We start from the raw sequence: 15,506 nt of genomic DNA on the forward strand, positions 1-15,506 counted from the left end.
AATTTGGTTAAAAATATCAGATAAAGGTCCAGCAATTGTGTCTGAAAAGGCTTTAATCAAGTCAATTGGGATGTCCAATGGGCAAATACTTGATTTTTTGAGCTTTCGGATTTTATTTATAGCATCAGAGGGAGAAATTTGGGGGAAAGAGGTGGAGGGAGGAATAGTTTGACCTGAGCCAGTGAAAGGGGGGAGACTTTGTACTATGGACGCAAGATGCAGGTTCAAATCGTTGGCTATCTTGTAAGGGGGCTGAGGGAGAGGAAAATTAACTTCAACAGGGTTTTTCCACAAATCTCTTTAATTTTCCTGTACCATTGTTTGGGCTTGTTAGAATACAGATCCTTAACCTTGCTTTTGTAATATTCAGAAGCTGCCTTTCTCAATTTTCTCTTCAGGAACTTTCTTAGATCATTAGCCTGTGTGATATTTATATTGTGATATTTTAACAAATTGATTTTTTTTTCCTTATTTGTTTTTAAAAAGTCGCAGTAATGTAAGGTTTATCGGTAGAGCATATTTTATTTTTTTCACTGGAAAATGGGCTTCATAATTACTCCTCAATAAGTTTTGGAGGGACAAAGCCTTGAAGTCGACATCATTTGTTTGGTACACATGGGACCAATTTTCACTAGTGATCCAAGAGCCAAAATTGTAGAGTCCTGAGTCAATTAGAGGCCTAAAGACGGTTTCAGTAATAGTAAAGGAATGTTTAACTGTAGCTAGTGGAGATAGGAGTAGGCTAAAGTGGTAACTACCTCCGAGAGGGGGAAGAATGGTGACGGGTTTGTAGAAGTTTGACATATTGGTGCATATTAAATCAAGAGTAGAATTGCCTTTGGTAGTAGGGAATTTTACAATTTGCTTTAGACTAAAAGTATTACATGTAGACTCAAGTTTTAATTCACTTGCATCACCTAAGAGGAAAATTCCAGCATTTGGGTATTTAGATAGTACATAGTCAGCACTGCCATGCAATTTTTCAATAAAATTAATTTTTTCTGCCGCTCTCTGCCCAGGAGAGTAGTAAAAACAACATAGGACAATCAAATTGAAAGGAAGTGGTAAGACCTCAGGTCGAACACAAACCTACAAAATTTCATCAAAGGGAGTAAGACAAGGAACTAATATTTCTGAAGGATAGAAATCATTACGGACAAAGAGAAGAATTCCACCCCCTTTCTTACCCAGAGGGTGGGTTTCGGGTCTGAGTTTTATAAACTGGGAGAAACTATTCATTTTTAACATGTGTGTATTTTGAGCGTGTACTTCAGTAATAGCGATTATGTCTGATCTATATATTTTAGAAAAGGAGTCTAATTCATTAAGTTTTTCAAAATTAAGACTTTCAGCGTTGCTTAACAAAAGTGTGGAAAATTTAAAACGACCTGCAAAGGTACCATTTTTACACTTGCCTTTATTTAAATTACAAATGGGTAGGGGGGTGTGGTGGGATTCGTAGCGGGGGCCAGATTAATGTAGTCAGAACAAGGGACTGAGGGAACATATTTTACTTTTATGGGATGACTATTGGAGTCGACATCGATAGATGATTTATTAGAGTAAGAGAAGGATTTGTCTTGGGGATCTGGAGGTGGCGGGACGGGCAATGATATGGATGAAGCACGAGGAGAACAATTAGGATTTATTACAAGACAATCAATTTCTTCTAATAGCGAAAACCTGTTACTAAGCGGGATGGCTGCTGTGAGTTGCTGTTGTTCAGTGGGAGTGCTGTCTGGTGTTGTAAACGAGACTGAGGTGGGGGAAGTGGGTTGGGTAGACACGGAGGGGGGAACGAAAAAGTGTGCGAGGAAATTTGGGTGGGTATGTAAAACTCTGGCCTTTGGTACGCGGGAGAAGTCGGACGCGTTCGGGAGAGCTCCAGAGGAATCGAGTTGTAATGATCTTGGTACAGGGGGCTGCGAGCTGAAATCATGATCGGAAAGGGTGGGGCCTCCCTCCGAAATCCATCCCCGTTTTTTGTCAAATTCTTAGAACTAACATCGTACCCATGCGAAGGTATAGCTTGTGGCTTAGAGAATAACCTACTAAAAGACTTTGGTATAAAAACATGATACTTGTCACAACCGAAACAACGACCCGACATAAAAACAGAACAAATTGAAACATGGTCAAACGAGCACGAACTTTTATTGCAAGAACCCGTCAGAAAATATTTACAAGTATGGAGCCGATTACATGTTTTTCTGTGGTTACATTTTGCACATAAAAAATCCTTGCAAACTGATTTCGTTTTTTTTTATTTTCAATTACACGCTGATCACCATTTTTTTTCCAGCTAATTCTTCCGTTTCCTTCACTTTCATATGCCACAAGTTTCTCATAAACAATTTCAATATCTGCATTGGATTTAGTAGTAACCTTATTAGTCTTTAAAACAAAAGTGTCATTATCCTCTTTCAAATTCAGCATATAACCAGAAGCCGTTAGGTTATTCCTGTATTCGGGAGCTGCATCCTCTACCATACTAATAGAAGATTTGTCAGTGGGATTACGCTCATGAATAATTGATTTCATCTCAACATTATTAACTTGACCATTCCAGTCAATGTCATTGCTAATCACCTGGTTTGTCACTGGTTCAAACACCCTTGACCTCTCAAATGAATTCGGTTCAGAAATTACGGTCGAAATGTAGCTTAATAACTCTTCTAGTCTGTGTTTTAATGGTTTAAGAATATCAAGATTTGTCTGGCAAGCAAAATCTTTAACACAGGGATTTGGATACGTTAAATTTTCTCTGGTAACATATGAGTAAGGTTCGGTCTGAACTGATACCTCACGTGAGCAGGTGCATAATTTTCCAATGGTGGTGTTCAGAGTATAGGATGGGTCGACGGAAGAAAAGGAATGGCACTCAGTCTGAAAAGAAACTTCAAGAGGGGGGGACGTCACTTCATGTAGTAAATAGGGAGAGGCTGGAGTCAACTTCTGCGAAGAGGGGAGCACCGGCGATTTGAGCTCTTTTAAGATATTAAGCATCCTAGCTCTTGAATTTGTACCGGATTGATTGGTATTTTCTTAGAGGAGCAGTCAGGACAACACCAGCTCTCACTCCCATTAGCTGTATCAATTCTGGCATATTTTTCCGCTCCTGCGTGAAACGAGCAATTGCACTCTCCACACTTCACAGAGTTTGAAAAGACTTTAAGCCTACATTCGGGACAAACTAGTCTTTGTCTGACCATTGTTTTCTAAGAGGTTAATGGTCCGGCTGAAAAACTTGGCTCAACAGTTAACAACACTAGATCCTCACACGTTTGATGCTAGATGAAGACTGATCTAGTGAATGATCTAGATGAAGACTGATCTACTACTTCTCACTACTCAAGTCCCATTCGTCCTTGAAGGTCGTTTTGGGGCCTCTTCTTTCATCAGTCTACTGATTGAACTTCCGTATCAACTTCTATTCTCCCAGATGTATCTGGCAGTTCTACCAGATGCAGAACTGAATTACACGGGACAAAGTTAAGCGACGATAAGTTGTCCTTCCATCTTTTTGGGGGCACCTTCTAGGTTGAGAACCGTGTATCCGACCTTCAAAGGCTATTTTTGGGAGACGAGTGCTTTCTGTACGTTGTATGTGTCTTAACCGTCTAAGCTGGCCTTGAGATTGCGAAGAAGCTGATGTAGGAGATTCTATTATGACAAGTGGTATCAGAAATACATCGTTGCGATTTTGCTTCAAAAGCAGCAGGACGGTACTGATCATCTGTTAATAAAATCCAAAATTCACAGGTATAAATTATGATTGGGGTGGTAAGTGAGTTGAATAGTCTCACTTTAAGCGTTGTTGATAAGTTTTTGTTCCTCCAGATGGACATTTGACTTATAAATTTGGAGTTCGCAAGTGCCTGCTGTCTCTTGGTATCTTTAGAGTGGTCATGTCAGAGGTGAGTAAGCTATCAAGATAGGTAAGTTCTTCAACCGACTCTATATTATCACCTTCAAGCTGGAGGCTGAAATTTACCTGAGAATCAAGTTTGCGTGAGAAGTGTATGGCTATCGTTTTTAAGGTGTTGATGGTCATCACAAAGGGGTTGATGGCTTGTGGACGATGACGGTCTGGGGTTGGAGGTCACAAAGGAACTTAGAAATTAATGCTATATCCTTAGAATAAGCAAGTTTTTCTACAATTATCCCTCCTACGAGCGCACCAGAATTGTTCTCCGTGACTGAAAGGACTGCGGTTAAAAAGATATTGAAGAGCTTCAGTGATAACAAGCAATTGTAGAACACCAGTCGATGTTTCAAAGCTCTTGGCAAGACTTTCTTCATTCATAACACGGCCTTTGAACTTCGTGTACATGTCCCTAACCAGGGAAACCAAATTAGGTTGGATTCCAGAGTGAAGAAGAATTTGTCATAGACCTTCTCTCCAGATGGTATCAAATGTCAGTTTTAAATACATGAACAGGTGGTAGATGTTGTGGTCTTATTCAAAATGTTTTACCATGATCTGACGGGCTATGAAAATCTGATCGACCATCGACCTACTTGATTTAAAACCCGCTTATTATTCCGGAGTGACTGCTAAGCATATGGCTGGTTGCCAGGTTCGTCAAGGAGGGACCTAGCCTTGAGATCCATCTTTTTAGCCATTTCCTGTACTTATCTGTACATGAACTGTAAGTCACCTTTCTTGTAAGCCTTTTTGAACTGCTCATGTTTCTCCTTACCAAATTTTGCGGTGTATGGCTTTATCTAAGGCCCTTTTAAGTTGCTTGTATCGGTCTCTGCTTTTTCTGTCATGCTTGTCTGTGATGTTGCGCTTTTCATCACAGAGCTGAATGATCTTGTCTGTGATCCGGGACTTTTGGTCATTTTCCTTGACACCTTGTGTGGAGAGAACGACATAGTTGACAATTTGAGGGCTGCTAGTCCCCAGGTTGCCAATGTCACTCACATGCAGAGGTAGTGGGAATTCGAAGTGAGATCCATGATCTTGTCCGATAGGGTGGCTATTTAGGCTGTTCGTGCTGCTTGCTCATTCAGGAGATCTGCTCGAAATCTAGGGAGTTTCCTAGGTAGTCTCGAAGCTATTTAAGTGTTCTTCTGAAGTTGGACATAACAAGGGAGTTGTCACAGTCAAAGTCACCGCCAGCTAGCATGACCGTGTTAGTGAGAGACGACTTCCAACGTCTAGGCACAAGGATGTGCCTAGACGTTGGAAACAAAAGATTTTGAGTTCTTTTGTTGGGGGAGTTTCAGGTAGCTTTATGTCAGGGTTTATGCTTTAAGAGTGTTGTTGAAATGACTCATTCTGTCTCAGCAGAACTCTATTAGATGTTTCCTTCTTTTATTTAGTTGTTTATGGCCAAATCTGGCCGTCACATCTTCATGGCCTGCATGGTCCTTGCCAGCAATGGCATTAAATTCATCAATGACAATGTGTGTATTCTTTTTCGAGGTGGAATCAAGCAGACTTTGAAGTTGGACGTAGAAATTTTCACACTCCTCGTCGTCTCTACTGGAGTCTGGCGCATAAACTTGGATTATTGTAATGCTTATTGGTGATTCTTTCAGCCGGATCATAATAAGCTGTTCGGGTGTGGGAGTTGAATTAATCAGAAATTTTCTAGCCTTCCTGGACAGTAGAAAGCCGACTCCTTGTCGATACTTCCCATCATTACGTCCGGAGAGGCTTCCGCTGTGTTTCTCTTCACTAGTGATTGGGAGGCGGGTTTCAGATAAACTAATAACGTCCCAGATGTGTACCGATTTATCTCTCTCCGAAGTAAGTCTGTTTTTCCTTGTTTAGTAAGGGCTCTGGTATTGGATGCACCAACTGACAGAGTTGTTTTTGGCGTATAATGACATCTGAGAAATGGAGTTGTGCATAATCGCGCGTTTCGCCGTCGTCTCATGGTCGGGTTGAGACGACCCTGGACGTGGTACTTCTTAACGTATGGTCTTCGTCGAATACCCGGACGCGGTATCAACGGCTTTCATATTTAATCGCTTTTTCGTATTCATTGATATAGGTAAAGGGGAAGCATTTCTTTGCTTACTGGTGGACAGCGGTAAGCCACCCCTCTACGTCCACTTGTAGAGGCCGTTATCCCCGTCTGAATCTCTGGCCCTTTCTTATTTGTCCTGAAGGGTATCCTACCAGGATAGTATCCTGCAGTACGATGCAATTTAACCCATTGCTGGGAGAAAATTTAAAGGTGACGGTACGTGTCCACAAGCTCGTGGGTCCTGCTCGGTCTGCATCAGAGGAGCCTTTTCCTCATTCGCCTGTATTTATGGCCCCCAGGTGAGGTTGTCCCATTGTCAATTATGGACCCCCAAGGATCAGTTCCGTCCTTTTCCGCGCCTCCTTCCACTTGGAGGTGCTTTACATATCAGTGGGGCGTTCCCCCATCCACCACCTGGGGACGCACATAGTATTTATTACCTTAGACTGCTTTTTCTTAGTTGAATTTCTGATTATTCATAGAGTTGTAGGGTGGAGTGTAGTAAGGTATATGGATTAGAGTGATGTTGGATGTATGGAGTCTATATCCAATGAATTTCTGGTTATTAGTAGAGTATGTAGTGGAGTAGAGTACTGCTGATGGTATGGAGTTCATGCATTATCGTATTATATTAGCAGAGGAGGAATGTCCTATGGTGGAGTCACATTAATGGTGTGTTTATCCTTAAACTTTTGTTACCTTATGCAACTTTTTTGTTGGTTGAATTTCTGATTATTAGTTGAGTTAAAGAAATTTATATTATAGCTAAGATAAGCCGCAACATTTCTTTGTGATTGCAAAGGCGAAATTCTTGTAAGTTTGAAATTTAGTTACAGTGTATGTTTCTTCTTCTTTTTCCCCAAATAATGATTCATGAATAATCGTTCATGAATTAGCCATTGTTACCAGTGATTCATGAAATCATCGTCCATGATTGGTCATTTAGAGTTTAATTGTGTCAAGCCAAAACAGTTGCGGCAATTCCATGACATGCATTTTATATGAGAGTAGGAAAAGTGAAATATTTTTGGAATTTTTTGACCGTTGTTTAAGTTTATACAAGAAAGATCTTTTGAGGCATTGAGATATGGTGAAACCTTTATATATTGAAAGGTCCGAATTTCATCTGTTTCTGTAAGCGAGAAGAAGTGGTACATCACATTTTAAATAATCTGAAAACTTCATGTATCTTGGAAATAAATCTGGGAAGGCAGATTAACCCAATCAATCGAGCATGTGAGTTAAAAGGGGCGGGCCATTTGACAAAAAAAGAAAAATGTTGTGTACACTTTCTGTATTGTGGCAGCTCAATTAATGGGTATAGAGCTTGTTAAAAAAAGGTAGTCTTCCGGCCAATTCAGTAGATTTTTATTAACTTTCTCAATATTATAACTTTTTTTATAAACAAAGTTGATCCTAACTTGTACGGATGAGCTTCCGCAAAAAGTCTTTAAGGCCATTAAAACGACTTTTTGTTCGTCTTTGCGTCATTTGAACTTCGTTCACATGCGTATCTAGTTAGACTTGTGCACTATAGAGAAGTTTAACATGCGTCTCCAGATAGACTTATGTACCGAACAGAAATTTATATCTCTCTACAGTGGACTTACGTGTCAAGACACGTGTCTTTCCATGCATCTGTTTCCAGAAAGTTCTTGTCACAAGTAAAATCTGGTGTTCGGTTGAAACTCTGAAATGCTTATTTTGAAGCTGCTAACAATAATACAATGTTCTATATATTTTTATATATATTTTTTGATCTATATATATATATATATATATATATATATATATATATATATATATATATATATATATATATATATATATATATATATATATATACTAGCTGTTGGGGTGGCGCTTCGCGCCACCCCAACACCTAGTTGGTGGGGGCGCTTCGCGCCCACCCCCCCAAGCCCCCCCCCCCCCGCGCGCGTAAGTCGTTACACGCCATATTAGTTACGCGCCATTGTAGTTGTGTCCCTATGTCCCACCTGTGAATATAGATATATATATATATATATATATATATATATATATATATATATATATATATATATATATATATATATATATATATATATATATATATATATATATATATATGTTTTTAACTACGTAAAACTTGCGAATATACAACATTCTTTGCTGTCCCATTGTCTGTGCATGTAAATAGATTGTCAGGTTTACCGACTCTTGAACATGCAACATATAATGGTCCATGGGAAAACAATCCGTATTCAGATCTATACCTCATGATTCTAATGATTGCCCTTGAGCTTTGTTGATGGTGATTGCTAATCGACCATTCCCTGAGTCGCCATCGTCATTTATATATCCCCCTGTGCACCCCGGCGTCCCCTTTGTAGTTATGTCCCTGTGTCCCGGTCGTCATTTATATTCCCTGTGTCCCGGTCGTCATTTGTGTCCCGGTGTTCCAGTCTGTGATTTCTCTTTGAGTGTCCCGGGCGTCATTTATATTCCTTGTGTCCCGTATATATATATATGTTTTTAACTACGTAAAACTTGCGAATATACAACATTCTTTGCTGTCCCATTGTCTGTGCATATAAATAGATTGTCAGGTTTACCGACTCTTGAACATGCAACATATAATGGTCCATGGGAAAACAATCCGTATTCAGATCTATACCTCATGATTCTAATGATTGCCCTTGAGCTTTGTTGATGGTGATTGCTAATCGACCATTCCCTGAGTCGCCATCGTCATTTATATATCCCCCTGTGCACCCCGGCGTCCCCTTTGTAGTTATGTCCCTGTGTCCCGGTCGTCATTTATATTCCCTGTGTCCCGGTCGTCATTTGTGTCCCGGTGTTCCAGTCTGTGATTTCTCTTTGAGTGTCCCGGGCGTCATTTATATTCCTTGTGTCCCGGTGTCCCGGTCGTCATTTATATCCCCCTGTGCCCCCCGGCGTCCCCATTGTAGTTGTGTCCCTGTGTCCCGGTCGTCATTTATATTCCCTGTGTCCCGGTCGTCATTTGTATCCCGGTGTCCCGGTCTGTATATACATTCGTTTTTTAGTTTTGTTTTTCTCCTTTATTTTTTTCCTTTTTTCTTTTTTTTTTTTAGTTTATTTAGATTTTTAGATTTTTTAGTTTTTTTTATTAGTTTTTAGTTTTTTTGTAGTTTTTACCATTTTTTTTAGTTTTTTTAGTTTTTTTTTTTTACTTATGTCCTGGTCGTCATTTATACTCCCTGTGTCCCGGTCGTCATTTGTGTCTCGGTGCTTTGTTGATTGCTAATTTATATTATATTTATATTTTTTATATTTATTAATATTTTTTTTGTTTTCTTTTTCTCTTATTTTTCAGTTTTTTCCTTTTTTTTAGTTTTTTCTTTTTTAGTTTTTAGTTTTTTTTTTGTTTTTTACCTTTTTTTAGTTTTTTTAGTTTTTTTAGTTTTTTAGCTTTTTTAGTTTTTTTATTAGTTTTTAGTTTTTTTTAGTTTTTGCCTTTTTTTAGTTTTTTCAGTTTTTTTTAGTTTTTAGTTTTTTACCTTTTTTTAGTTTTTTTTAGTTTTTTAGCTTTTTTAGTTTTTTTTCTTTTTAGTTTTTTTTGTAGTTTTTACCTTTTTTAGTTTTTTTTCTTCTTTTGTATTAGTGTGAAATAATTCAGACGTCATATGCGGACAAACACGACGTCACTCGACAGACAGACAGACAGACATAACCCACAAACAACTTATTTTTATATATATTTATTCATATTTTTTTAGTTTTCTTTTTCTCTTTTATTTTTCAGTTTTTTCCTTTTTTTTAGTTTTTTTCTTTTTTAGTTTTTAGTTTTTTACCTTTTTTTAGTTTTTTTTAGTTTTTTTAGTTTTTTAGCTTTTTTAGTTTTTTTATTAGTTTTTATTTTTTTTGTAGTTTTTGCCTTTTTTTATTTTTTTCAGTTTTTTTTTAGTTATTAGATTTTTACCTTTTTTTAGTTTTTTTTAGTTTTTTAGCTTTTTTAGTTTTTTTTCTTTTTAGTTTTTTTTGTAGTTTTTACCTTTTTTAGTTTTTTTCTTCTTTTGTATTAGTGTGAAATCATTCAGACGTCATATGCGGACAAACATGACGTCACCTGATCCACAGATCCACACACAGACAACTTATTTTTATATATATAGATATATATATAAATATACTGTTTGTTTGTACGTCTGTTAATCTACACAGAAAAAAAACTAAAAAAAAAGAAAAAAATAAAATTTCTTAAGCCGAACTGGAAGGAAAGGAAAACAAACAACAAAGAGAGATAAAACTCAAAAAACCTCAAGCGAGACTGCGGCCAGTAGAGAGAAAAGAGATGAAAGACTGAAAGAACCTGGATATTTCACCTGTAACTAAACTAGGCGTCCTCAGCACAAGATAAAGAGAAAAAAACACTAAACTAAAAACAAATAAAACCACCGCCAATAATAATGAGTACAATTGTCGCTACTGATCCCCGTAGGGAAAAGAAGCTATTACAGTCACTTCAATGAGAACATCAAAGAAACAGGAAAAATTCTGAAAATTGAAACTTAGTTAATTATTCTGTTGCGAAATGATCCTCTTGTAAGCTAACATTGAAGCAACTCTTTTCGGTCTAGTATGTAATCTTGTCCCCCTGGTGATTATGTAAAACTTTAATTCCTTTATTGACTATTGGCTCATTTTTCAAAAGACAATCATAAATTGGGTCAATATTTGAAATCCCCGTGTCTCTATTTATTGAAACATTAGCAAACATATGTTTTTAATTTCTATAGCCTCCCTCCCCCACTGACAAAAACCCCTATCATTAGAAATAGCTGTAGTCTCATATAAAATTTTCAGGATGAAAGAATGTATGTTCAGCCAGAGCAGAAACAAAAGTTTCAGGAGGCTTTCTTAATTGTAGGGTTTTTTCTATTGAATTGCGATACTCAATAAATCCTTCAACGAATTGTTAGTGAGTTCTACCAATATAAAACTTTCCACACGAACAAGGAGTTTCATACACCCCACTAACTTTTCTCCCCGGGTTAAATCCTTCCCAGAATGAAGGAAACTACCTAATGGTCTGACTGATTGGGAAAAAGTATCAATATTATGTTTACACAAAATTCGTTTAAGCATCTTCCCCAAAATAGGTACATAAGGCAAAAAATTAAACTTTTTGGCGTATTGAATTCTGTACACTGTGAAACTCCAATAATCCTATTGTTATGTTTAATGCGTCTATTTTTTATTATTTTACCAATGAATTGAATCGGGTACCTATAGTTGCCAACGTAACTCGTATAGATAACTTCGAAGACCACACCGCCTTTCCATGACGAAAGTAAAACAGTTCAAAATAGGGATGAAACCTTTTTATTGACATTTGCCATTTTACACTCGAAATCTTTCTGTAACAAAAGAGGAACTGCTTCCCCATCAGCACTCATTCATATAGTTTATCTAGAATTCTTATCTCAAATGAACGAATAATGAGTTACAGACGTAACTAGTATAGATTCATCTAAGCCAGCTTAGGCTTGAATTTGCCATTTTACACTCAAAATTGTTGTGTAACAATGGAACTGCTTCCCCATCAGCACTCATTCATATAATTTATCTAGAATTCACATCTCAAATGAATCAATGTAGAGTTGCCAACGTAACTCGTATAGATTCATCTAATCCAACATAGATTTGAATTTCACATTTTACACTCGAAATCTGTCTGTAACAAAAGAGGAACTGCTTCCCCATCAGTTCTCATTCATATAGTTTATCTAGAATTCTTATCTCAAATAAATCAATTATGAGTTGTCACCGTAACTAGTATAGATTCATGTAAGCCAAGTTAGGCTTGAATTTGCCATTTTACACTCAAAATTGTTGTGTAACAAAAGTGGAACTGCTTCCCCATCAGCACTCATTCATATAGTTTATCTAGAATTCTTATCTCAAATGAATCAATAATGAGTTGTCACCGTAACTAGTATAGATTCATGTGAGCCAAGTTTGGCTTGAATTTGCCATTTTACACTCAAAATTGTTGTGTAACAAAAGTCGAACTGCTTCCCCATTAGCACTCATTCATATAATTTATCTAGAATTCACATCTCGAATGAATCAATATAGAGTTGCCAACATAACTCGTATAGATTCATCAAAGCCAACATAGGCTTGAATTCACATTTTACACTCGAAATCTTAGAGGAACTGCTTCCCCATCAGCACTCATTCATATAGTTTATCTAGAATTCTTATCTCAAATAAATCAATAATGAGTTGCCAACGTAACTAGCATAGATTCATCTAAGCCAACTTAGGCTTGAATTTGCCATTTTACACTCAAAATTGTTGTGCAACAAGATAAAAACTACTTCCACGTCAGCCAGCACTCATTCATATGAGTGCTATCTATAATTCTTATCTCAAATGAATCAATAATGAGTTGCCAATGTAACTCGTATAGATTCATTTGAGCTAACATAGGATTGAATTTCCCATTTTACGCTCAAAATTGTTGGGTAACAAAGTTTTGTATCTTGAATTCTCATCTCAATTGAATCAATAATGAGTTGCCAGTTGCCAAAGTAACTTTTATAGATTCATCCAAGCCAAAATAATTCGAATATCTCATTTTACACTCAAAATTGTTGTTTAACAAAAGAGGAACTGCTTTCCCGTCAGCACTCAGTCGTATAGTTTTTCTAGAATTTCTGTGTCAAATGAATCAAATGTAGAGTTATTGGCGTAACTTATAGATTCATCTTAAAGAGCACTGATGGATATTTAAAAAACTTGGGCAATAAAGTTTGCTTTCCGATGCTTCTAGTCCCCCTCCATATCCCCCAGAATCATTTTATAACAACCTGCCTCTTAAAAGCCAGTGCGCAGCATATCTAATCCTACATGTACGAGCACTAAATTTGAATCAATCAGCTTATTTAGATAGTGTTCAATAAGTGATTATGCGTTTAAAATGAAGGAAGTATTAAATTAATTTAACTGTATTAAATTAGCTCCGCAAAAATGTATTAGATAGATAGATAGATAGATACATGTTTATTTACAACAAGAATTAACCATTTAGATAAACAGCGCAAGTGCCTAATGGTATACTTAAGCGCGTGGTATATCCCACAAAAAATAAAAAAAATAAACACAAACAAAAGAAAAAACCGTCATTACTTCGGCTTAAACTAATTTGCACTTCATTCGGAAATCAAACTTCAACACTTACAACGGAAAATAGTATGGGAGACTAGCAACATCATTTCTTAATGACTTCAGAAATTTATTTCTATCATTACAATTTCTCACAGCTATTGGAATTAAATTCCAAACTTTTGGTCCAATATGACACAAACTAAATCCCGATCGCACCGTTGGCCTAGTTTCAAAAGAGAAATCAGAACTATGAGATGTTGGGTAATTGTGGAATTGTGAATTTGTCGGGAATAATCTTCGGAAATTTAGTGAAAGTTGTCCAAAAACGTAATTGTGGCAAATATTAGAAATTGCAATGAAATGATGTTGATGAACAGAGAAGACACCAGAAAATCCATAAAGATGGCTAACTGAGGATCTATTATTAACATTAAACATTAATCTAAGGGCGTTATTTTGTAGACTTTGAAGAGGTTTAAACGTTGAAGGAAAAGTATATGCCCAAACATAGAAATAAAGGTATATGAATTATTATATCTTGTTTGTAATTTTATCTTACGAGTATTTATACTTCATCGTTATTTAGGGTAATGCCCCTTTTACTGGCTGGCTTGCCTCTTTGGTTTCACCTATATGTTTCGTCTAGCTGCACTGGCAGGCTAACCCTTTACCGGTGCTCTCTTATTGGCGTCTTTTTTTGCTATTAGTTAGCGATATCGTCGTCAGTTTTCGGCAGATTAACGGAGTTTGTGTGTTTTGCCTGTAGGATTTTACCTGAGAGGATATGCTAAACATTAGATATTACGATTCTTCTAAAGGTAATGACTAAAATACAACTTTTGCAGTGAAATATATTTCAGTTACTAAACCAAAGAAGTAACACGCTCGAAAAAGTCTTTAATCAAAGAACTGTTGATTACAAACCACAAAATATATAATTAGCATAATTACCTTATAAAGGTTGAGCCAAGGGTCTTGGCTATTGTGGTTTGGATTTTACCACTGTTGCTCGTTTTTATTTGCTTCTTATTTTTATTCGCCTTTGTTTTTTTGTCAGTACTCCTTTTTTATTGTGACGAGGTTTAAATGAAATAAGTTAAAAATTATATTCATAATATTCTTAATGGAGAAATTTCCAGTGCGTACAATGCTATATCTCTATTGGACTTCGGGAGAATGCGAGACGAATTAGTATTATTTTAAGTCAAAACAACGTGACTGGCATGTTCCCTTATTTTATCTGTACTTTCACCTCTTTCTTTTTAAGGATGGTATAGCTCACGATGGCTTACTTGACGTATATGATCAGATACATATGGGTGTTTGTGCTGAAAATACTGCAAAGAAAATGAGCATCTCCAGACAAGAACAGGACGAATATGGTATGAACTCGTATAAAAGATCTGCCGAGGCCTATAAAAGTGGAATTATGCAGAGGGAAATTGTTGAAGTTAGAATTCCTGGCAAAAAGGGTAAACCTGATACTGTTGTTTCCGAAGATGAAGAATATAAAAGAATTGATTTCAACAAATTTTGTAAATTGCCAACAGTTTTTCAGGTAGGCAAAATTACGGGCAAAGTGTATGTTGGGAGAGTGTTTCCATGTCTATCAAACGATTGATTTATTCAGTTGATCAATTTATGTGTACTAATCAATATTTATTAAATAATCATAGCGTCAAAAGTGGTTAGCAATCATTTTCTTTAAGATTCAATTACTTTTAGGGGGTGTTACCCCCTATTTTCCAAAATAAGGTAAATTTTCCCAGGCTCTTAACTTTTCATAACAAAGACAAAATTTGATGGAACATTTATATTTAAAATCAGCATGAAAATCTGATTCTTTTGATGTACAAATTTTTGATGTACAAACGATTGATTTATTCAAATAATTTATTCCTCACGCCTCTCAATACAAAATTTCCACATAACTGACACCTTTTTAAAAGAAAAACGTTATGGCAGGGCGAAGAGCGTATTGACTGCGGCCCGATTGCCATTTATATTCGTCCTACGTTGAAAGTCTCGAGATATGGTATGATGTATGGAATGGTATTCAGTTGATCAATTCATGTTTACTAATCAATATTTATTACATAATCATAGTGTCAAAAGTGGTTATCTCATAATCATAATAAGTTTATAATTATCTCATAAGTTATGTACACCTCTCTTGAATTTCTTCGGAAAAATCAAAATTTTTGAATAAGCTTGTTTTAGTCATCCTCAAAACATTTCTGGATGAAAACGAAGACAGACAGCTACAAGTACCAATTTGTCGATCACAAAATATTGTTTAGTTCGACATCTCTGTAATAGAACATTTGTCCGTGATACAGGGTAATAGGAAAAATCTAGGGTTTTATAAAATATGTATGGAGATCC

The 15,506-nt window shown here is 36.5% G+C and overlaps 1 protein-coding gene across 7 annotated transcripts in view; it reads left to right on the forward strand.

Annotated features, from left to right (window-relative positions):
- The window catches only part of LOC136032295 (acetyl-CoA acetyltransferase, mitochondrial-like), a 64,225-nt gene that overhangs the window by 17,588 nt on the left and 31,131 nt on the right, over positions 1-15,506 (forward strand). For all 7 annotated transcript variants that reach the window (XM_065712572.1, XM_065712569.1, XM_065712574.1 and 4 more), the window contains exon 4: positions 14,389-14,679. In XM_065712572.1, the coding sequence (XP_065568644.1) occupies positions 14,389-14,679 (291 nt within the window). The remainder of the gene's footprint in view (positions 1-14,388; positions 14,680-15,506) is intronic.

This window comes from Artemia franciscana, chromosome 10, assembly GCF_032884065.1.
Source record: "Artemia franciscana chromosome 10, ASM3288406v1, whole genome shotgun sequence".
In the NCBI taxonomy this organism is placed as follows: Eukaryota; Metazoa; Arthropoda; class Branchiopoda; order Anostraca; family Artemiidae; genus Artemia; species Artemia franciscana.